The sequence below is a fragment of the Artemia franciscana genome, unplaced genomic scaffold (assembly GCF_032884065.1).
Source record: "Artemia franciscana unplaced genomic scaffold, ASM3288406v1 PGA_scaffold_89, whole genome shotgun sequence".
NCBI lineage: Eukaryota > Metazoa > Arthropoda > Branchiopoda > Anostraca > Artemiidae > Artemia > Artemia franciscana.
The window spans coordinates 635357-661143 of NW_027062717.1; the positions used below are offsets into that span (position 1 = coordinate 635357).

General features: G+C 33.7%; 1 protein-coding gene across 12 annotated transcripts in view; it reads right to left on the reverse strand.

Annotated features, from left to right (window-relative positions):
- The window catches only part of LOC136042249 (uncharacterized), a 49285-nt gene extending 24416 nt beyond the window's left edge, over positions 1–24869 (reverse strand). For 4 of the 12 annotated variants that reach the window (XM_065727194.1, XM_065727195.1, XM_065727196.1 and 1 more), the window contains exons 1-4: positions 24758–24860; positions 13266–13474; positions 11420–11532; positions 4803–4979 (exon numbers count right to left, since the gene is read on the reverse strand). In XM_065727194.1, the coding sequence (XP_065583266.1) occupies positions 4909–4979; positions 11420–11532; positions 13266–13474; positions 24758–24760 (396 nt within the window). In that variant the 5' untranslated portion in view covers positions 24761–24860 and the 3' untranslated portion in view covers positions 4803–4908. Of the gene's footprint in view, positions 1–4802; positions 4980–6760; positions 7168–9751; positions 10160–11419; positions 11533–13265; positions 13475–16028; positions 16267–24757 lie in introns of those variants that run through there. The other 8 variants (XR_010621212.1, XR_010621213.1, XR_010621217.1 and 5 more) reach the window with 7 other exon arrangements.
- Between the last annotated feature and the right edge of the window lie 918 nt (positions 24870–25787).

The window sequence follows — 25787 nt, forward strand, 5'->3', positions numbered from 1 at the left end:
AGATTTAGACCCAGACGCAAGAGGCCAGAACCGCCAATGATTGCATACCCATATATCTCCTCAGCATCCAATTTCCCACTATATAACCTCTTAAACATACATTGTCTTTCTATACCGTAAATACCATTCAGATTAACTCAAAACTAAGAAATGATAAGTATTGAAAGTTGAGTAGCCCTGTGTGTTGGTTTGAAAAAAGAAACCAGAGCAGTCATAAAAAAAATTAAAGAAAAAACATTGATTTGAATACACAATTGAAAAAGAAAACAACTAGTGCAGGTAACAATTAATAAACGGGTAGCTTTCAATTATTTAAACCATTGTTTTATCATAAGGAAATGTTAATTCTCAACTTCGGTACAAAACAGAAGCGAGTCGCATAGTCGCTCAAATAGATTTTTTTTCGTCAGACGACGTAAAATATTGTGTCGAAAGCAAAATCTGACTGTCGTAAGATCAAGGCAGTTTTTGGGGAGGAACAGAGGGGACACTTGCCCGGGCACAGAAATTTTAAGGGCACAAAATTTCAAACAAATAATCCAATTGTTGTGATCGTTTTGTAATTTTTGAAATATCATTAATAAAGTAGAGGGCGCAGTTAATAAATGAAAATAATTAGCAAATTGTTGATTAATTATTTAATAAAATAAAATCAAATTTAAAAAAATAAACAATAAAAATCAACAAATGATCAATAAACGGAAAAAATGATAATAAATATAAATTTTTCGGAGACAGGAGGGCACTAATCAAGATTTGGCCCCGAGCTTATAGTGCCTAGAACCACCACTGTCATAAGATCCTTTTCTGTTGCTCAACCGTCTTAAAAGCTATGCGTTTTTTGAATATAATTACAAGTTGAGGAGTATGTCATGAAGCTAGCAAAATAAGAAGATACGTTCTTATTTCGAAACAATCACAAGATCAAAATTTGTGTTTTATTAACTTAAAAAACATGGATGGATTGATACTGTCTTAGATCTTTATAGATTAATTTGGTAAACAATATGATAAAAAAGGGTGATAAAATAAAAAAATACACAAACTCAAAAAGGAAAAAAATAAGTCAAGATAAAACCGATATGAAAAGAAAGAAAACAGAAAACTACAAAACATGTGAAAACTTCTTAAACTTAAAAGTAAATCAAAGAAAAACAATTGTCAAAGATAGAAAGCAGTCAAAAACTAGACCTACGTTGCCCGGGCAACGTGAAGTGTTTCGGCAACCTTTGTCCGGCTTCGCCGACTAAAGTGTTGCGAGAGTAACACTTTGGTTTTGTTTCTTCGCTATTGATTAGTAATCACATGATCAAAGGCTATTTCTCAGCGTTAAAAAAAAACAACAACAAAATAGTATCGAAAGAAGGGACTAAATTGACTTTGCAGCCAGTTGAACTTTATCCTTTTCAATCGTGGACATCGTGACGGATGAAAACTCGGAATAATATCTTATATAATCAAGTTGGCATTATAAAGCTATCCCTAACTTTTCAGGATAAAAATACCATAGATGACATTCAAGTTTTCCTTTTAAGTTTTAATGTCTCTCCTTACTTTCAGTTAAAAAACTTGTTTTCTTTAAGGAAGGAGTTGCATGGGAAGATTTCTCCAAGGAAGATTTTTTCGGTTGACGGGAATTTTTCATGCTGGAGGAAGGTAAATTTTCCGGCATAATTTAAAAAACAATCACATATTAAATAAAAAATAAGTTTTTTCAACTGAAAATAAGCGGCAAACTTTAAACTCGAAATGAAGAAAATTATTACGCATATGAAGGGGGCTGACCATCCTTGATACCTTGCTGTTTACGCTAAAGTTTCTTTTTTATATAAATTTCTCATACAAACAAAACACAAAAAAATCATAATAAAATAAAAGCTAATCGCACTTACATAAAATATAATCATGTAATAATACAGAACGCAAGCCATGATGTCAATTGCAGTCTATTTGTAAAGTGCATACTGAATTAATCTTCTGAATGGGACTTAAGCAAAATGAAACAAGGCCATCAAATTCACTTACAATCGTTTAGTATGTTTTCTAACCATTTATATTTGTCTGTTTGGCAAAACTACTAATTATCCGTCCCAATAGGTCAAAGGTTTGTCGGGGATTGTTGTTCGAGGAAGAGGGGGGGGGGGTACAGAAAAACCATATGTTTTGGCAAGTCGGACAAAAAGTTCAGGTGAGGGGTTAAAGGGCTTTACACTTAATTATTATAACTGGGAAGAGCATAAAAAAGCATCAAGCAGTCCGTTTAGTTAAGAAAAATGAATTTTCCATGCGCGACTCTTTCTTCAAATTAATTTAACGGCAAACAAAATTGCGACCAGCAATAAGTGTATTCATTCCGTACGTTCAATTAATTAAAAAAACTTTTTCCACAAAATAAGTTTCTCGAAAAAAAAGTAAAAATGAAACCCATAAAATACATAAATGTATAATAAAACGGATGATTTCGATTTTGAAGTGATTAATTTCCCGTTCCCTGAAAGTAATATACACTCAAATATCACATATTCAGCATTTTACCCACAGTTACTTAGATATGCAAGGATTTGTAGTAATTGTATTGGTTTTAAAAAAGTTTAAAATTTTATGCCAAAAAATGATTTTAAGAGGTTTTTCTGCAAATATATTAACTTGGCAATTTAAAAAAATTTAGTTTTCATTATAAACAAACTTTTAAATAAATACCGAAAGAATTATCTTGAAATACTTTGCGAAATTTTTGGTTGATTTTGATTTTCTTTGATACTGAGTTTGGCGTGTCCCTAATTTTTGACAGTGGATTTCTGGAGGATTTTGCATATATATTGCATTTTCAAATGGTCTTATTTTGCATTCGTTTCCTTGATTTTTATCTTGGTTATATTTACATAATAGAAAAAATTTGATATAGCAAAAAATTTTTTTAATAATTGATTAGTATTAATATAGATTTTGAATTCGTAACATAAATATACGAGGGCCAGAATCAAGGTATGATAAACTTGTTTTGGTGTTACTTGGTTATTCTACATTTTTTTTAAATGCATATATTCTGGGGGTGATACCTAGCACGGGGATACCATAGCGAATTTATGGAAGGCAAACCACTGGTCTCGGTAGGGAATTTAAAGTGCTGAAACCCTATAGGCAAATGTGTATTCTCCTGATGAGCCCTTGTGTTGGGTTGTTGCCTCTGAATTAATTGTGTTTTTTTACTGTGTTTAATATTTGGTAAATGACGACTTATACTTAACTACGACACGACTGACTGTCCATGGATTATTCTTTATGGTTGATTGTGTATGGCTATGCTGTTTGACCTATGTAATTGTATGGATGAGTAGGGTTAAGGCCTCATTCAAGTACTGATCTATATTAATTACTAATGTAGGAAAACAGTTTTCCTTTTCTCCTTCAATCTTCCTTTTTTTTATGTGTTTGTGCTGTTGCTTGGGTGATTTTTTTTTGTTTCGTTATAAATTACAATAAATGACCAAGTCCAACTCAAAACGAGAAGAAATTAAAATGAGTAGGGCTCAAAGCCCCCCTATACCTTCCTAATGCTAGAACATAATTTACACTTCACTAAAAAAAATACAAATGTATATCATGGTCAGTTTAACACACATATGTTGATTTTTATTCCTTAAAATGTTTGTCATATTTGACTTCTTACAGTTATAAAAGTGAGAACATTAATTTTTTTTAATAGAGTTTCAGTAAAATCAACTTTCCTTCTATTTTGTGTAGATAATTAAAACTTATATGAGACCATTAAAGAGGGGAAACAAATTGTACAAAACACAAAAATTAGCAAAACATCATTAATCTAAAATTCTCCTAGTTGCATACTTCCTTAAGATGAAACACAGTTGTGAAACTTTATCCGCCCCTCCTAAAGAGAATTCTTTTCATTGGGAAATTTCTTGGCAAGTTTCTTGCGCATGTCAAAATGTATAATCTATAATCTAATGCCAAACTGGTCGAGTCACGTGCATTAAACAAGTAGTCGTTTGCATTTGAAGATCATTTTGTAAATTGTTTTTGATATTACCAAACAGCCTAAATTGTCTTTCAGCAGCTGCCGACGAGTCAACATGCCACATAATATCATTATAAAACCCCGAAAATCCTTGTGTTTTTTCCCCTTGGCATCCTTACTTTTTCTTAAGGCAGACCAAAAAACTGACGAATTCACTTCTGCATAATATGCGATATATGAAACTCGCGAATAATATGTTTTTTGTTGTTTTTTTTTGTCACGACATTTCTGAGTTCTGGGTACATAATTCTAAGTTTTAATTTCTCAATTTTCCTAATAAAGTATTATATTTTCATCGTATTTTGTTTTATTTCATTAGCTTTATCAAAACTTTGGGCTATACATTTGCACATAAGGCGGGGGGGGGGGGTAAACCATAGCATGTATTAAATACAGCGATGGTTAGTTTGCACGTTTAATGTATGCTATGCTTTACTTCCACCCCCCCCCCCTAATGTGCAAATATATAGCCCAAATTTGATTCTAAACTATTATATATTCATCATATTTTGTTTCATTTCATTAGCATTAATCGAACTTTACTTCCCGAGTGTCTATTATATAGCCGATAATTACTGAAATGTCTTATCATTATTAAGTACATCTTGTTAACGAAATTATTTAGTCTATCAATTATGACATGACCAACAAGTCGGTTTTAGCTCGGTTTATTTTTTTACTTTGTTCCGCAGGTGGTTTCAAACCTAGCACAACATGACAAAAGAAGCTTTTCATTATGCAGCTTTATAGAACAAAAAAAAGTTACCGTTAAAGTTGTCTTCGTCTTGGCAGTTAAAGGAAACATTTTCTCCCAAGAAAATTCCCCCCAAAAAATTGCGAATTATTGGCTAAAATACTGGCGTCCATGTCGTTCAACCGAACAGCGCATTGCCATTTAGAGAAACCCGTTCTTCTTTCCAATCTTTGGCTGGTTTTGCTGACACTAAAAAAGTTATGTACTTGTTAATTAAACGAAGCACACTCAGAACTAAGCTTAGGTTAAATCTCAGAAACCAGTTTCATTGCCATAAAGAGAAGTCAAAAGGATGATAGAATGCATCGGACTTGAATAATTTTGGCTATAAATATGCAAATTAGGGGGGGGGGGTATGGACATGGTCCAAATACTCACCCCCTTAATGTGCAAATACATAGCGCAAATAATATTAAAGGTTACATGAAGGTTATGTTCATTAGGATTAACCTAACTTCATTTCTTGCGTCTGTTTCGTTTAATGAAAAAGTTAATTAATTACCAAAATTACTTTAAATTACCAAAAACTAAAAATGTTAAATAAAAGAGAAACTTGACGTCAACGAAAAAAGCATAATCACAGTGCTATTATTAATGACTGCTATTTATTATCTATCTTAGGGTTTCGTGTTTAAGTTCAAAAATGTAATTGAGCGCAGTGGCGCTTGTTCTCGCTCTGTACGCTCAGTATCACAAGGACGCAATGCCATTTGTTACAAAGAGATTATAGCAGAAGAAACAGTGATTCAATAAATTTACTATTTTAGCATCTCAACCTACTTAAAAATGAGGTATCACTTTTGAAGTCGTATCCAGGGGGTGACCTGGGCTCTACTCCCCTCTCCCAAAATTTCAGTCCGACACGTAACAACGTAACAAAAATGCAAATAAACTAACATTTTTCAAGTTTCTTTTTGTAAAATCTCCCCCCGCCAAAAAAAAAAAATATTTACCTCCCCTAAACAAGACTCCTGGATACGCCTATAATCCTTACGTATACAGAGACATATAATTTTCAAAGGGCATAAATTATTCAGACCATAAAAATTACTTCTGACTAAAAAAATGCTTTTTCGAGAAATTAGTTATAAATATTTATGAAATTCTAGATAAGTTTAGCTAACACTTTAATTCTAATTGACTTTTTTTCTAATAAAAAGAACTATTGTTTCAGCAATGTATGTTCGAAAAGCTTATTTTTGTAACTTAGTTTCCCATAGTACAACCTTTTTTCCTGTCCCCTTGAAGTTTTGAGCACTCCCCTTGCATTCCCTCTTCTGATTAAACAGCTGTACAGCCTGATCTGACAACTCAAATTTGTTGACAAGAAAACGAAATGTTAAAAAACTGTTAAGCATTTAGAAATCTAGAACTGTCAATCTCCAGGCCAAAGAAAAGAAAATTAATTAAGCGATTCAATTAAAAACAAATGACAAGAGAGGAAAAGCCTGACAGAATTCTTTGGCAAATGAAAAACCGATTTTTTAAACAAAGTTGAAAGAATTATAAAGCTTTTCTTATCTATAAGTCTTTCTGAAGAAGGTACTTGGGTCAGAATATACCAAGGATATAAAGCTATAATGGTCCAGAACTAATAAATTTGAAAGATGTAAAAAAATTAAGAAGGGGGGGGGAGAGAATTCAAAAATTTATAAGAAATAGCTTTGAAGGTCAAATATGAAAATTATATTGTTTTTTTCCCGAGAAGCAGTTGGACAATTTTACCCCCAATAAACAAAACTTTGCATATTTCCATGTATTTCCCCAATACTCCCTGTGGTTTGATAAACAGCTCTGAAGACTTGGAAATCTGTATGTTTGTACAACTGAAAATTGTACCAAGGTTACAGCAGTAGCTGCAACCTTGCAAAAGAGGAACGTTAAATATGGTTAGAATACTTGGGACAACGACAATCAGAACAATTCAAAATTATAATTGAAGAACAAAGAAATACCCGGTTAGAAGATAATAATAATAATAATAACTTTATTCCTCACGCCTCTCAATACAAAATTTCTATACAACTGACACCTTTTTAAAAGAAAAATGTTATGGCAGGGCGAAGAGCGTATCGACTGCGGCACGATTGCCATTTAAAGTGGTCCTACGTTAAAAGTCTCGAGATATGGTATGTTTATGTTTAGGCAATTGGAGAAGGCTTCCAGTGATTTCATCTTTTCGACTGGGAATGGTAGTTGTTCCAGATCCTGATGACCCGGGGTATGAACGAATGATGGTAAGAATTAGATCTTGCAATCTTCATCTTCACGGGCTCCATTGATAAGCTCTATTGAGAATTAAAACAAGTCAAAGACCAAAGTGAAGAACAGAGAAATATGTGGTTGCAAGACACACGACAACGAGGAACAGAACGAACTAAAAATAAAAGTGAAGAAAAAAGAAATATGCGATTGAAGTGATATGCTACAGCAAGAATAAAGAAATATATGATTAGAAGATAAGCAGCAGCAAGAATTACAAGCGACAATAAAAATTAGAAGGTGTCAAAAATATTTTGGAAAATTGGAATCTCGGGATTTTTGACCTGCATAACGATCTACATGTATCACAAGTTTCAGGAAATTCGTTCAGAGCTTTAATTTTTAGTCAAAGTTCATATTAGTGAAGTCATATTTTCAGCGCATTTCAAGAGAATAAATACCACCATTTGAAATCCAAGGAGTGATCTTACGATTTTATATCCATGGCGCATGCAAGATTAAAAAGGAAACATATCTAAGTATAAAATACCATGCGTAATAAGTCTATTTACAAAAGGCGTTTCAAACAGTTTAGTAAAGCCTAGGGGACAAATAAATAACCTAGACCATTAACTGTTACAAAACCAATCTGAGCAGCCAAGGTTAAAGTTATTGAAGAAAAATGTCTGAAGTACTGATAAAATAAAATAAAGAATAAAGAAATATATACATTTAGAATTCTTGCGCCAGCGACGATTACAACGAGTCAAAAACTGATGAGAAGAACAAAGAAATGCAGAAGAAAATGAAAATAAGTCAAGTATAAAAACGAAGACATATAGAAATATGCGATTACAAGACATGCAACAACGAAGAGCAGAACAAAGAGCATAAAAATGAAAGCAAAGAGCAAGGGAACATGCACTTAAAAGATATACCACAGCGAGAACAAAGAAATATCCGGTTAAAAGATACACAGCAGCGAGAATTACAAGTGACACCGAGAATAAGAACGTGTAAAAAGCAAGGGCTCATTCATTTTTCCGAGGAAATAGGAGCAAACAAAGCTGATTTATTTGGAGGTTGCTACTATACTATATATAATATTTATATTCATTTATATACAGCAAAATCTGAAATAGGTATCATAAATTTTTCGTTCAATTGGAAACAATAAGTCTTAAAAAATAAACATGTAACTTAATTTCCATTATCAAAAGTCCTGTATTGAGCCCTTTCAGGCATTGGCCTGGGTATACACGCCTATTTTCTCTTTGAACTGATTCGGTCAAACAGTTCGTGGTAAAAAAAATCATTAGTAAGGAGCAATTCAGCCTGGTAGTAAACAAAATTCTAAAGAACGGAATTTCGATAACATTAGATACATCAAAAGAATTGGTTTCTTATGCTGATCAATGTAGAATTTTTTTTAACAAAATTGGTTCTTCAAACAAAAATAAACAACTATATTAAAAAAAATAGTAGAAATAAAATTAAATTATCAACCAAGCGTAAAACTGCCACAAATCAATAATAAATGAAACCAAAAACAAAGTGAAACTGCAATAAATGACCGAGTCAAACTCAAAACAACAGGAATTAACATGAATAGCGCTAACAACCCCCATGGGGCTAATAGTCCAAGTGGCCAGTACCCCCCAGATGGGACTATACTGCAAGCAGCCAGTACATTTAGAATTACCAACCATACGTACCCGGTTGGCCAAGCATCTGGTATTTCGTATTTATGCTTTTTGTGGATGAAACATTGCCATGAATACAAGTAGCCATTACTCCCACCATTCTTACGACACTCATAGCGTTGTCTCAACTTCCGGTGATAAGAGTTTTTCCAGGGAACATTGCTTGCTGCGTGTTATTTCTCGGTAAAATGGGCCTTTGGATACAATTGGCCAGTTCTCGGTATCTTGTGTAAGACTTCATGTGATGGATAAAGTTGAATGCCCAAATATTTGATATAATAGAATAGTAAGTGAACCAGGTGATTATCCTTAGACAAATTGATTTTTTAAACCTGGACCTACTGGAGACGGTAAAGAGCAGTATCCAAAATAAAAAGGAGCATTTACCGAATGGTATGTGTTTGTGCACCATATATAATCGTAAGTTAAAAGAAACACCTCTCCCAACTAGCCACTCTTGAGCTATTGAACTCAATCCGTAGAATATTTTTAAACATGAACCTTCAGGGGACGGTAAGGAACAATATCAAAACTAAAAAAAGAGGATTTACTGAATTTTCTGTGTCTGTATATCTTATATAATCAATGGTTTTAAAAAACACCCCACCACACTAGCCATTCTTGAACTATTGAATCCAATTGGAATATATTTTCGAATCCGGACCTTTAGAGAAGGTAAAGAGCAATATCAAAACTAAAAAGCACATAAAAACTACGTTTGGGTGTTTTAAGAGCTTAGTCCTTGAGGTAAATATTATTTATTTTTGATTCTGAACATTTTTTTTTTTACTTGGAATTGTTTCGGGCTCTAAAATTTTTTGGATTGCTCGACTATGCTAAATAGTATTTGTAGCTCTGATGAATAATCCAGAACAGCTTGAGCTTGGGGTTGCCAGGGTCAATGGTAAAATGTTAAACTTCATGCAGCTAAAATTACTAATTTTTGTAGATACAATCAGAAAGATTGACTTAGTTCCAAAACGAATATTTCTTCTAAGGTTGCGATGGACGAATCTAAATTCACTGTGCCAAAAACAGTAGAATGTGAGTACTCACAATTATGAAAAAATTACGGCCACACCCAATTTCATTGGCACAAGCTGTGAGTTTTGTTCTTTGTCCAGATAAAACGTCTGACCTGGAAGACCTACCAAGTGAAGATGAAAACCCATCTGATCCACAGTATGTTCCTCCTGATGAATCTTTAGAAGAAATGATCGAAGCTGAAATAGAAACCGGCTAATGGAGGTGATGGAAATTCTTCCACAAACTTCAAGTATTCCTATTTCAATACCAATGAGACGACGAGGCATTGCTATGAGGAAAGTATCTTTTATCAACCAGACACTCTGTGGAAAGATCATCTTTGAGTTGACCAAGAAATGAGCGGCAAGATCGGAATATGTTAGGTTGTTTTTTTGACAACGTAGAAATAAGCCACACACGCAACTAGACGAATATATTCTGAAAGATGACAAGCAGTTAAGCGTTTCTTTGAATGACATTGAGCGTTTCCTGAGATTTCTCTCGTTTAGAGTAATAGTGAAAATGCACTACTAACGCGGCTACTGTTAATATAAGAAAACTAACGCAGCTACTGTTCAAACAAAACTCTTTACTAACGTCCCTAGATAGAGAAGGTTCGAACGAACTACACTAAGATACATCCAAAAAACAGCATTTAAAATAACAGCTCTAAGACACGATATCCTTCCAAACATCAAATTTCATTAAAATCTGATCAACCGTTCGTAAGTTAAAAATACTTCAATTTTTCAATTTTTCCGAATTAACGGGCCCCCCACTCCCCCCCCAGATGGTCAAATCGGGAAACGACTATTTCTAATTTAATCTGGTCCTGTCCCTGATACGCCTGCCAAATTTCATCGTCCTAGCTTACCTGGAAGTGCCTAAAGTAGCAAAACCGGGACCGACAGGCCGACAGAATTTGCAATTGCTATGTCACTTGGTTAATACCAAGTGCCATAAAAACCCAAAGTTAGGAGATAATATCAAACCAAAAAGTTTAACATTCTTTTTAAGCAAAAGTACAGAAATAAATTTTGCAGTGAACCGTTATAAGAATCTCAGCTTTGAACAGTCCGAGAAAACCTAAATATCTCAGTACGGTACCTCTGATTATAGACATTTGTCTTTTGTCTGGTATTAGAACTATGCAAATATTGCAATTGGGAAAATAAATCCAGATACAGATGCACATAATATCTTTAATGTCATATTTGTGCTTAAAATAACTTCGAAACAGAACAGTGAGTTAATTTTCTGTATTTTTTAATGTGTTGTTTTGGGTTTTATATTGAAGTGTTTCGTTGTTTATTTTTATGTTGGTTTAGGTAAATGGTCTCATGCTCCAAACTCTTTCTCTTTTTCTATTTTTTATTTTAGCACATCCTCGCAAACTCCGCTTTTGTTGTGCTATTATATAAAATGATTATTTTCAATGAAATTGTTCTAGTACTATTACTACTGTTTAAAAAACAAACTGATAGGACATCTGAAAGCATATGCAAATTGCAACTATACTCTAGAAGACTTTATTGGACGTGCAACTAGTAAAGAATTTTTTTTCTTGAAAAGTTTGGATCAATTACTCGACTCCGACATACTCCGTAACATCCCCCTCGTTTGAAATTAAAAAATGCTGCAGAAATAAGTTGCTTATATACGGATATGAATTTGAATTTCTGTCAAAACAGGAATTACCACTACCAGCAGTAGAAGTACTCAACCCTAAACCTTCAAAAGGCCAGAATGTCCTTTGCGGTTTACTGGAAACAAAATATGTTGTATGCATTCTCTCGTTTATCATTATAAAACTGAAAAAATAAAATTAAATAATTGAAAATCATTGAAAACTACTGAGACTTCTGGGAATGGCCATCATTATATATTAACAATTAGCCTCATTTCCTTATTTCTTACCAATAGTCTGATATTATTATGATTAATTTTTCGGAAATACTTTGACAAATAAACGACACACTGTTCAAAATTTATTTCGTTTCAATGAAGACAAAAGAGATTTTGAGAGGCTTTTGAGAGGGAGGAAGGGGAATAGAAGTACCTCTTATTAACAAATCTTGATTAGCCATTCCATATTACTATTCTTATGTTTTTACTGATGGTTTGACAAATAAAAAACACGTGGCTTGAAATAAAAATTATTTCCATGGAAGCGCAAAACATACCCTGGCCTTGAGAAGGTCTGTGGGGCGGTAACCCTACTTCTGTGACTGGTAATTCCCGTTTGTCTGAGTTTTAATTATTATGTGACTTTACTTCTCCTTTCAAAGGATTTAATGTTACTTGATGAAAGAGTTTAACCTTTGTAATTAATGTTACAAAGTTGTTTTTTTCAATTAATACTGAGTAAGAGCAATTATAAGATGTTCATGGTTAAGCCAGATTGACAACTTACCCAAAAATGATTAAAGAAATCATAAAAACAGAAATCAGCCCATAACCAAATGGATTTTGAGGATAACCAACCTTATTGATTCGGACTTAATGAAAACATTCTGAATATATACTTGAAATGAATCGTTCCCTTCCCCCCCCCCCCATGCGTCTCAGGACATTAAGCATCCTTTTTGTAAACTTTTCTGGATGTAACTATGAAGCGTACATGAGCGTAATGAATGTAAATGAGTATACGCAAACCTTTGTGGGTAGAGATTTAAAATTCTTACTTCGAAAAGAATCGCCTTTATGATGCAGAATCATTCTCGAAAGCTTCAAAAGCCTAAATTCTATAAATAAAGTACAATAACGAAACAAAAACCTTCCAGACAAAGTTGAATGTAATGAAAGCTATCAATCCTCTTACGCCCCTAGGTAGCCCCACTTCAGGAGGCGAAGTAGGCAACTTGAAAATGTGAGAGGGCACAACCTACATAATTTTGCATATATGGAATAACATTGCACAAAAGGCAAATTTAGCCAGAAAAGTATTATGAAAATTGGTCTGATTTTTGTCTTAATTTCAAACTTTTTATGGCTCAATTTCAACTCAGATATAATTCAGCAAAAATGTAATAGAACAATAATTTCTTATCTGATAACGTAGGATATATTTTAGCCCTGAAACTTACTACTAATTCCAAATGAAGTGCAGGAGAAGAGGAACTCTGCGCATGTAGCTCAAATATCAAAATCCTGCTTTCTTTTCAATTACGGCCTTCTTCCCAGCTCAAAATACATACTCACTTAAAACCAATGCACTGCTATGCAAGTGCGACAAATCTGCTCACAACGGCTAGGGTACAAAACTGTACACACAGAGGGGGAGGGAAAAATTGGGAAAAAAATCTCCTTCAAGGACTGATCATAAAAACCTCAAGGTGAAACTCGAATATTAAGAAAAGACAGCTTTATCATGTTTTCCCCCTTTATCATTCCATGGGCTGGAGTCTTTGAGCCTCTATTCAAGGGCGCATTAAATACTTCTTCGGCTATAAGTAACTCCAGCAGTGGCAATAAACAGCAGGTTTTAATCTTATCGTCTTCAAATTTTGTTTTGATAACAAACACTATAAACACTTAAACTTACTTTTTTTCATATTCGTCCCCCCTTCTGATAGCAAGAACCAAGGATTCCTCCAATTCTGACTTCTGCTCTTGATGGGCGTTGAATTTGATGTATGCCTTGAACAGCTCTTCCTTGATCCTCACGGCATCTTTCAGGTTGGCGTCAAGATCTTGGTTTAAGTCCTCAATATTGCTCGATCTCTCAAGCACGGTCATCTTCAAATGGTCATTCTGTATAGAGAACATTGTATTGTCTTATGGATAATACTTGGCATTGATATACATAATATCATAGTGCATGTCGTTGAACTGAAAGTATCCCACTTTTTGTTAACATAAGAGCTATCTAATTATCTACAAGTAAACATTTCTCAAAAAGAGATATATATATATAAGGACTCCTAATAGTCCTGAAAGAGATTTTCCTCTACAGCCCCACAAAGGCGTGTATTTCAAAATAGATGGGAAAGATTATCCATGATCAAGATGCTCTCTAAAATGCAGATTTTTACCCCCAGGTTTTTCACCAAGCGGTTTTTCTTTAACAATTTTCATATTCATTCTGGGAAAAAACTGTTTTAGCGAAAGCTAAAGTTAATCTGAGATGTGGCCTTTGATTTAGCACAATGCTAACATATAATAGAAAACTCCAAAAAAGAAATTATCTGAGAATAGCAAGTCATTATTTTCTCATTTATCTGCCCCTGTTTATTATCAGAAGCACTAGCATGTTTTCAGCTGTCATTAGTTCTAGAACTTGTATATTTACTTGAATTAATAATGAAACTAGTTTTCAGAGAAGACATTAAATATATTACAACCATAACAACCATAACATTTTAATTGCTAGCTTTTTGGCGATATACTGAAGTTTCTGAGGTTCAAGCATTTAAATATGGCTTGAAAATACAGTGTCGAAACCCCCAATTTAATCCGTAAATAAGCGTGTGCGCATGACATTGCTGCTTTTATATTACCTTAATATGATCTTTGCTAATAACAATAAAATTAAGCCAAATTTAATTTGGCTATTCTACAATAGTAATGCACCAATCTAACTTTTAAGTTAAGCCCCCAGGGCATAACTTACGACCTTTGCACTGAGAGCTGTGGGGATCATCATCCTCAAAGACGTAATTTACGGACCTTTTAAGTACACTGAACAAAATGGCTATCTCAAATTTTTGATTGAATGCGTTTGGAGAAATGGTGGGCGTAAGAGGGGGGTTAGTTACCCTCTAACCACTTTCGATTATTAAAAGGGGCACTAGCCACTTCAATTTCTAATCAAGTAAGCCCTTTTAGAAGTTGCTACGACAAAAAATGGCCATCTCAAATTTTGTATCTGATGCATTACGGGAAAATACGAGGTGTGGGGGGGGGTATCCACCCTCCAATCACTCTGAATCTTAAAGAGGGCACTAGAGCTTTTGATTACCGATCAAATGAGCCCCCTGCGAAGTTTATATCATCACCCTTTCTACATAAACCTTAAATGCCCCTAGGGCATAACTTACAACCATTGCCCTGATGGCTGTCAGAGGGGTGGGGGTTGTCATTCTCAAAAACATAATTTCCGGATCTTTCAACTATGTTCAAAATAGCTATCAAAAAATATTGACCGAATGTGTTTGGGGAAATGACGGGCGTGGGAGGGGGGTTAGTTGCCCTCCAATCACTTTCGACTATTAAAAAGGCACTAGTTCTTTCAATTTCTAAGCGAATGAGCCCTTCTCGGAGTTCCTACGACAACTCCTTTCATACGAATTGCTTTGGTCTAAACAAAAAAAAATTTGCTCATATCGCTCTTTACTTAGGCAGCGCTATTGTGCTGCCTATAATTATATTCACTTTTGCTGCAAAGCAAACGATCTTCCCACTTGAATTTGCTTAATGATATTACATATTGCGCAAACATCTCGTCCCATTCTAGGGTTAGCAGGCAACCTCTTGTAATTTCTGCAACAACTTTAGACACTCTAAGTTTCATTTCGCCATTATTAGCGCCTTCAATATCCAATAGAATAAAAACATTCATTACTAAAGAATAAAAATAATATCCTCAATGTTCTCTGATGTTCTCAATGTTCTTGATGAACTCTTTTTCAATACTTAAACAAATCGCAAGATCCGAAAAGTCACGGAAGATTGCATAACCCGCAATAAATTTAACATCTCCTATTACATAACAGACACCTGCATCTTGTAGAAAATTAATAGCACCCGCGTCTTGAGGGAATCGCCGATAAACTTCCTCGTCATCTTGATTCATTAAAGGAAGAAAGGAGTAGCAGTTATGGGCCATTCTAAAACCATGGAGGGGATACTACTCACACCGCCTCACCCACGCAAAGTTCCACCACATAGCTTCCCACCTTTAGAAATACCTTACTCCATACAACCACTCCTAACTATACAAATTATAACCACGAGTATTACACAGTTAGTGCCTTTTTTAAAAAAAAAACCTGTATAAAGAATGAGGTTGGTTCTCAGGCTGCATAAAGAGTGAGGTTGGTTCTTCAGCTCAGTTAGTGCCTTCAAATTTTTGACGAAATTGTCCTGTATAAAGAGCGATATTAGTTCTCAGGCTGTTATAAAGAGTGGGGTGGTTCTTCAGCTCAGTTACAGCCTTCAGCTTCACACAGTTAGTCTTAAGCTTTTTGACGAAAGTGCCCTGTATAAAGAGTGAGGTTGGTTCTCAGGCTGTGTAAAGAGTGGGGCTGGTTCTTAGGCTGTATGAAGAGTGAGGTTGTTTTTCAAATAGAGATTGAAAAGTACTCACGCGGAAAAGTCTTCCTGGTGCATCATCAAAAGGATTGCTTCCACTGAATCTGAAATTGAATCAAGCAGCAGTTGAACGGTTGCTCTCATCAAGTTTGAGCTTGAATCCGAAATTGAATTGAAGTCTTCTCTGCATTCTTCAGATAGATGACTCTCAATATGCTTCTTCATAGATTCACGAAAATAAATTAGTGAAGCGAACATCAAACCATTTGATTTCTGGACTGCATTTGGGATGGCTGAAAGAAAGAAAGGGTTCTAGACAAAATACAAAACTTCTAAATTTTTTTTTTAAAAAAGAGCCACCATTGCTTCATTTAGATAAGAGATAAGATAAGATAATATTTATTTGCAAAAGAACTATCACAAGCTCTAAAGAGCCGAATTCGCTTTATATGTCACTAAAAGCTAAGAAAAAAAAAAATCAAAATAGTACATTAAGTCAAACACTTAAAATTAAAAGGAATTAAAAAAGCAAAATCATCAAAGAATAAATCATCAAAGATAAACTTAAAAATTAAATTACAAAAACATTGCAGTAAAAAGGGGAATTTGGCAATTACATGATCACGAATTATTATTAAGGGGTTTCGGAATAAATGGTATAAAACTTTTGCGAAACCTTTCTGTAACAGCATGAATCGGAGGGTAAGTTGGGATTGCTAAGGAGGCTGACCGGGGGAGTCGGAGTCTAATGGGATTGTGAAAATCAGGGAGTAAGTCCTCACTGCGGGGATTGGAAATGACTGATTTAGCGAAAAGCAGGCAAATTTTTTCCCTCCTTTCTTTTAAGGTGGTAATGCGCGCAGCTTTAAGGAGGAAGGAGTATGGAATTTTGCCTTCTTTGTAAATGATCCTGAGCGAACGCTTTTGGACTGACACGATTTTGTCACTAAGTTCATTTGAAAGTTGCGAATGCCAGACCGGACATGCATATTCCAACAACGGTCTGATAAAGGATAAGTAAACACGGAGGGAATGTATCTTAGGACAATTAAATTTGTTTAGTAGCTTAAAAATGGATAGTGAAACATTTGCTTGTTTAACAATGTTGGATACATGTGTTTCCCAATTAAGATCATTAGAAATTGTGACACCAAGAAGCTTAACATGTTTCACTAGCATTTCGCTTGGGATCGGATCGCAAAAAGCAGGAGTAGATTTCAAGAAGTTGATTGTCATATGAAAAACAGACACAAAGAAAGACAGCCTTGGAATGAGCAAAACTCAGCATGAATTCTTATTTGTCAATTATTTCCTACAATGTCAACAGTTTAGTTCTATAAGCTACTTCTTTCTTATTCATGTTAAACAACTATATTTCAACTGTAGTTGAATGGTTAAAATATTACGATGGTTAAATTTCAAATGGTTAAATTGTCAAAACCCGCAGTACGTTAGGAAAGCAAAGAACCGTTAACGTCAAAGTAAAACAAAATTGTCAATATTCATATACAATTGACAAAATCGACAAAACCTGGTCGATCATATGCAAGGCTGAACAATGCTTCCAAATTCATTGAAAATCTAAGAAATTCCATTTTATTTCAATTTGGCCCTTGTTGAGTCTAAATTGTCATTTTGGGGAAAAAGTAGCCTTTTGTTGCACCAAAACCTCTTCCCTCAGAGTCATTTGATTTAGCATGATATATTCCTTTTCATTAACAGTAACAATAGTTCTAATTTTTTTTAAATAAATGGACTCCAGATTTCCTGAAACACAATTTCCAATGAACTTATCTCTAGAAAAAAAGGTTGTGGCATCAACAAATTTTTTTTTCTTAACAAAAGAGTTGTTGTATCATATATTTGGTTCTCTATCCTGCTGGATTCGTACTAAAAAATTTTACTAATTGCTTTCTTAGCCATGCAGATTTATTACGCAAATTATATTTTGTTCTAAGATTTCACAAATTTATTCTGAATCAAAGACAGTTTTAGATGGGGGGGGGGGCTGAGGGCCATTTACCCCGGACGCAGACACTCTCAGGATGCAAAATTTCAAATAAATAATCTGACGGTTGTGCTCATTTTTAATGTTAGTAGATTTATTAAAATTGGGTGAAAGCAGAGGACAGAACTAGAACTTAGACAATTATCATGGGATTAACATTTTTCCTTGTGGATAAAGCTTTTAAAACTAAAAATATTCAAAATCCCTTGGCCTTCTTCACATGTATTGATATTTAAAAAGGTACTTAAACTTTTCATTTTTGCTCGACTGAGCTCTCTGCCGATTTCCTAGGACCCTTATTTTGACATGATCACTCCTAAGAAAAGCTAAGGCCATTGAAGCGTACTCCATCTAGTATTCTACCATCCCCCTCACTATACAAAGATCAACCACCCCTCCTTAATAGTAGGTCAATGTATTATGAAGAAAATCATTTCAGTTGAATAAACACTTACAATAGACACAAAAGAAAGAAAGAAACAAAAAAAGAAAGAAACAAAAGAGAAACTCGCATGCAATAAAAGGGGAATTATGATGATCCAAATAATAATCTCACAGTTTTGCTCAAATTTTGTTGAAATATATAGAATAAGATTTATTCGTCAAGAAATACTCGTAAAATTTTACATTATCCTATTCCCCTAAAGCGCTTTGGCATATAAAGAAGGGGAAAGACAAATGAGTCACTTACTCAGAGGAGAACAAAAAAACAACAAAAAACACAAAAAAACAGTTACTCACAAAGAGAACAGCAAAAAGGAGAAGAAAAGAAAACATAAATCAAAAAAGAACAATAGAAAACAAAAATGAATAGATTGAATTAATTAATTAGCTTAGTAGATTAAATAGACTCCAATAAAATATATATATATATATATATATATATATATATATATATATATATATATATATATATATATATATATATATATATACATATATATATGTTTATATATATATATATATATATATATACATATGTATATATATATATATATATATATATATATATATATATATATATATATATATATATATATATATATATATATACTTGAAGATGATTTTTCAAATTGCGAAGATTATAATTATATCAGATCTTCGCAATAGATCAGAGGTGAAAGATGATGAAACACTTAGGGGATGTCACCATGAAGCTTAGAAAAGGTAAAACATGCAAAGAAAAGAATATACAGTGACTTGAGATCAAATAATGGGATACATCCTGAACGATTAGTTTCCTTAATGTAGTTTCTAGCTTTATTGCAAACCTTAGAAAGTGGTTTTAACAGTGAATGAAAGATTTACATCCATGCTATTGGACTGTAAGAAAAGTAAGATTGGATCAAGCAGTGAAAAAGGCTTTTCAAAATTGACCCAGAAAAAGTGTACTTAAGTTTCTTTAAAATACCAAAACTAATGCATATCTTCATTTCAATCAAATCAATAAGACGCTTGAAAGACAAGTTTCTGGAACCAAGAATGCCAAAAAAAAACGAACATATAAATCCTTAGATCTATGAATTATCCCATTTGGCTAATGAATTTCTGATAACTGGAGATGAATCTGAGAAACATGCGAAAATATAAAAAAAATGAACTTATAAAATTACTCCCTCAAACAAATTTTCCAAATTTAATCCAAGCTCTAATTTGCAATTCCCAAAGTGCCAAGTGTGCTGTTATCAGCAAAACAAACAAGGGCATTAGAAGATAGCAAACTATAGTTGGCACTTTGGGTAAGGGAAAGCTTAGGATGACAAAGTCTACAGTTATAAGTTTATACTTTTTACTACATAAAAAAAGATTATTTAAATAAATAAAAAACTGCACAAGCCCTAAAACTGATCCCTGAGGGGCACCAAAATTCACTTGTGAAGGGAGAACAGAAATTAACCTATCATTCGAAATAAGACTGAAAATAAGATAATGCATTACCCCTAATGCCAAAATGAGGCATCTTCAATAGAATAATCTCATGTGGTAAGGAATTGAATGCCTTATGCATATCCAAGAATATAGCAGCTAGAATTGATCCCAAATCATTTAAATTCAGAAGGGTCATACAGGCATGTTCAGTGGAGTGCTTCATTTTGGAAATCAAATTGAAAACCATGAAGATTTTTTTTGGATTTTAGAAAAGTAAGGAGACGAGAAAGCATGATATTTTTGAAGATTTTACTAAATAAAGATAAAATTGAAATTGCTTGATAATTTGCTGGACCATTTCTTTGTCCACCTTCAGGCAGAGCAATAATCCAAGCATGATTGAGAGCATCTGGAAAACACCACATCTAAATGAAAGATTAACAAGATTTGTTAGAGGCAAAACTATGAGAAGATGGGAGTATTGGGGGCATTTGACATGCATTACTGAAAAATACCCCCAAAACAATTTATGGTGTTGGACCCAAACCAGCATTCAAATGAGTGGAAGAAGATGCAGCACACTTGGTCGATCCCTGGAGAAAGAGGAAACGAGTCTCCAAACCACTCTAAACGAACTTTGATCTTTGGCACATGATTGCTCAATGATCCTGGATACCAGTGCAGGACAGGGATCAATATATCTTTTCAAATATATACCAAAGTGCATAGGCTGGCTTAGAGCTGGACTGCAAGTAATCACCAAGGGCTCTAGCATGAATGGAGGTTTTGTGCCATCCTGAGCCCATCTTGGTTGCAACATGGTTTTCAGCACTTGTTGATACTCTTCTATCAACAAGAGTCGAAATCCTGCAGAGACAGTCCCAAGCATATTACCTCCAACTCATTATATATTCATGCCTACAAATACTATGCTACCACAGGGATACTAGTATGGACCTAAAATCTGCAGTAACATACCTAGGACTCTGACAGCTGATCTTTAGTTCAATGCTTAAACCAAGTACACTTACACAACTAATTTTCTATGCATGACTCTTTGCTTTAAACTGATTCAATTGCAAACAAGCATTACAACAGCAGATCCAGTGTATAGAAATTTACTGCAACTATAAAATTAGGGGTTACGTTATTAGGTAAAGTTACCTCATTTTTGAAAATAGAGAGAAACACCTTCTAAAAGTCATAGAATCTTAACAAAAATCCCACCAACATATTTAACATATCAGAGAACCCTAATGTAAATGTTTCAAGCTCCTATCTACAAAAATGTGGAATTTTGTATTTTTTTTTGCTACAAGACAGATCACAGATGCATGTTTATAGGGTATTTTTTTCCAGGGGTGATTGTATTGACCCAGTGGTCCTAGTAAGTCGCAAGAACTCATTCTAACGGAAATTAAAGGTTCTAGTACCCTTTTTAAGAGACCAAAAAATTGGAGGACACCTAGGCCTTCTTCCCACTCATTTTCCTCCAAAGTCACTGGATCAAAATTTTGAGATAGCCATTTTGTTCAGCATAGTCAAAAAACCAATTATTTATCTCTTTTTGGGATGACTTAATTCCCCCACAGTCCTTGGGGGGAGAGCTACAAATTGTAATCTTTGACCACTGTTTACATATAGTAGTGGTTATTGGGAAGTGTCAAGACGTTTTCAGGGTGACTTTTTCATTTAGAGTGGGGGACTCAGGGGGAAGGCGGTTACTTGAGAGGATCTTTCCATGGAGGAATTTATCATGAGGGAAGAGAATTTCCATAAAAGGGCTACTGGATTTTCTAGCATTATTTAAAAAAAAACCATCCAGACGTAAAGAGCAGCATTAAAACCTAAAACAAACAGAAATTATTATGTATATAAGCAGGTTTGTCTCCTCCACAATACCTTGCTTTTAATGCTAAAGCATTTTTATTAATTTTAACTATGTATTCTGTGGCCTTTGTGACTAAGGGGTTATTCTTAGAGTTAGGACCAAATTCAAGCATTAGTGTAAAAAGTGAGGTATTGACATGGGCGCATACCCCTCATATACATAATAAAAATATACAAATATATAAGTTTGTTATGTAAATTAATTTGTAAGTTACATATATTTATTATAATAAAAACGTTTGCAAAAAAATGAAAAGTTCTAGTTGCCTTTTTAAGTAACAAAACATTGAAGGGCAACTAGGCCGCCTCTCCCACCCTTTTTTATATCAAAATCATCTGATCAAAAATATAAGAAAACCATTTAGCCAAAACAATACACAAATTTCGTTTTAATTATTCATGCACAGTGAGCCAAAATCAAAACATGCATTAATTCAAAAACATAAAGATATTAAGTAAAATAACAAGTTTTTTTTAATTGCAAGTTAGGAGCAACCTTTAAAATCTGTATTCACAGAAACCCTACAATATTCAGCATTGTAGACAATTTTGAGAATGTCATACTTGAGATCTATGTGAGTTTATAACTGACAATATCAAATTCCAAGATTTTTTTGGAACAAAACAAATAGTGGAAAAAATTTCTTGTTTGATGATTGCTCAAACTTCACTCCCTTTATTACAAATAATCATAATTATTTTCAACCCACAAATATTACTGAGCAGCCATCTGTTTCATTTTACTGGATATTAGATAGTGCAGCATTATCAAGTACCTGGATGAATTCAGCCAAGTAAGAGCACATGGCACCAAAACCTGTTACAAGTGGAATACATTGAACAGTTATTTTTAGCCATGATTAGCTCAATTGTGTGAGCTGAACTTATTATTATTATTGAACTTATTATTATTAGCTTTGATATCTGATGGATAAGTTTCTAAAGGATGGGAATGCAAAAGAAAATAATAAAAACTCTATGCCTTCCTGTGTCTACAGCAATGAGTCAAGGTGACATATGTTATATGAAGTCTTTTGCAGGAAATATCATTTTCATTTTGGATACAGTTAAAGGAAATGCTGCCACTTTGGAATCATGATCTAACATCAAGGCAAATGAAGTTAATGTAAAAAAAAAAGAAACTGCTTCTGAATAAACTTGTGTTCAGAATTAAGAAATGAGATGAAAGTGTAGCCAATCAAATATCTGTGATGCCAGTGAAAAGTATAGCATTCAAGTCATATATTGCCAATATATTGCTTACTTTGATTAAATTGGAAAGTAAGGAAAATGATAAACAATTAGTAATATGGAGTCTGAAACTTCAAGATGATTGCTGCTGATGTTTGTTATGTGAGGTCTTGATCTGAGGCCCAGTTGAGTTGGTGGATTTCAGTGAAAGTGAATTTTCTAAAATTCAAATTGCCATTGAAGTAAGGAATAAGATTTTTATTATCCTAGAAGACTGAAAAAAAATTAGATGGAAAATTGATTTTTCATAAAATTGTTAGCTAGCTGTTTTGTGCTTGACCAGTCGAAAAACTCCTATATAAAACAGTATCTGTACAAAATAGTTGCTACATTTGTCTACATCACATTTATATATAAACAAAATCTTATCCTAAAACTGCCATCATATATATATATATATATATATATATATATATATATTTATGTATGTATAAATATAGTGTCTGTTACACTATCTTCTATAAAAAAAGGGTAAGAAAAACTAAAAATTTAGAATAAAAAGAAAACTTAAAAAAAAAAAAAAAAAACAAAAAAAAACTTAAAAAAACAAAAAGAGAAAAAGTTAAAAAAAAGAAATAAAAAAAAGAAATAAAAAACCAGTTAGAGTTGGAGGAGGGTTGTTAATTTGGAAAAATTAGTTAAATGCATTTTGTTACATGTGCAACTGTATCCAAGGGTGAGGGGTTAGGATGTGACCCACCCCCTTCCCACCCCAATAGTCTATACCTATTGAAATTTTTACAAAACAACATTTTACCTAAATTTTCAACTAGCCTACTAGATGAATCTTCTCTGCCTTTAGTTCTGAAAATGCAATTCCTGTTATTTGAGTTGAATTTTGAGCAATATCAATGTTTTTTTTTTTCACAATTTAGGAAATGTATTTGCATATCATTAAAACCTTATAAAATGGAATTGAGAAAAGTTATGAAGCTGAAAACAATTTTGTTGGACTTTAATTAAGCAGATCTATTTTGCAAGGTTTTATTTTTATACCACACATATTTTTAAAGGTCATGAAAGGTCAGGGCCCTCTAGAGAGAGGAGTGGAGGTAGTTGCTTCAAAATAATTTCCTGGAACATGCTTTAGTCTGTAGATTCATCCCTGAAAGTTTCATTTTCCAAACCCAAACCTTTTCTGAGATAGCAAAATGTCAATTACTTAGAATTTTACCTAATTATGGAATATAGGCCTAGTGGCTTAAAAAACAGTGAAAAGTTGACTTTTTGGAAGGTAAGCAAAGATTTGCAAACACTTTTAATAGCAATAAGGGATCAAATTTGACCAAAAAATATAAGCTGTAATGCACAAAAGTTACATTATATAGAGGAGGGAGGGGTTTAGTTTGTGACCTCAAAGAACTTTCCTGGGATGTACTTTTTTCTGTAGACCTACCCTGGAAAGTTTCATTTCCCTAACCCAACAACTTTCCAAGATAGCAAGAAGTCAAACAACTAGAATTTTACCAAAGTGTTTTGTTTTTTATTGTGCTGAGGATGCCTAAGTTGGTTACAGGCAAAATATCTATGTTATTTTAGTGTTCCATCTCTTTTCTCTCTACTGGCTGCAGTCTCATTAAAGGCTTTTTTTTAGTTTTATCCCTGTTTGTTGTTAATGGGATGGAGTAAGTAGCCAATTCTGTTAATATAGGCCTATAGGTTAACCATAGACACGACAGAGGCCTACAGCTTTGTTAGACTAGTTTTCCATTAGCACAGTTTGGCGGCTATATATTTGTAGAAGGTGTAAAGAGCTACATGCTTACCATCTTTTAGACTAGTTTTTAGCCAGCCATTTGGCTGCCAAGAAGGGCAGCCAAATGGCTTTGTCCTCTGCTCCTAATTTTAAGAAAAGCTCCCGGATGTCTTGATGATGGTGAAAACATACATCCGACCAGAAATGCCATATTTTCGGTCTATAGAAATGTCCCCTGAGTATCCATGTATGTCACACTTAAACCCTGTCTTAATTGATGCATCGGCTTGTCTTAATTGGGAGATAGGGGCATAAGTTATGGATTCTTGATTTAAATATTAAGAATTGCCAATTCATACACATTAGCAAAATGAATCCTTGCTGCTTTTGTTTTCTATCAAACCATCCAATCTTCCCTGTTAATAACGAAGGAGGCCTTTAATTTACTATTAACAGTGAATCAAACTTAAGTACCCCTGCTAAGAAATCTGTGCCTAGATAGATATAACCTTTCCACTTCCTAACCAAAAGCCATAAAGCTTCAGTATAATGTGCTTGTTGAATCCAAGCCTAAAGCTGTAATATATATATATATATATATATATATATATATATATATATATATATATATATATATATATATATATATATATATATATCCTCCCCATATTAAATGAAACAATTAACAGTTTTGAAAGACGTGCTACCAAACTCATATCGAGCAGATGGAAGCTTTTCCACTCTTCAAGACTAGATTAGGTAATACTCCATACACTTGTATAAAGAAGAAATAGAGATAAGCCCCTTCCAGAGTTTAAAACACCACCTTTTCCATGAAAAACTTATATGCCCTCGCGGGCATAAAATACAACCTTTGTACTCTGGGCTGTGGGGAAGGGGGGTTGTTATCCTCAAATACACAATTTCCAGACCTTTGAACTAAGCGGAGCGTACTGGCTGCCTAAAAATTTTGATTACATGGGTTTTGGAATTGATGGGCTAAGGGGAGGGGGGGGGTCTTTTTGCTTTACAATTACTTTTGTCTATTGTAAAAGACCCTTTTGATTTTTCATCAAATGTACCATCGAATGATCGAATAT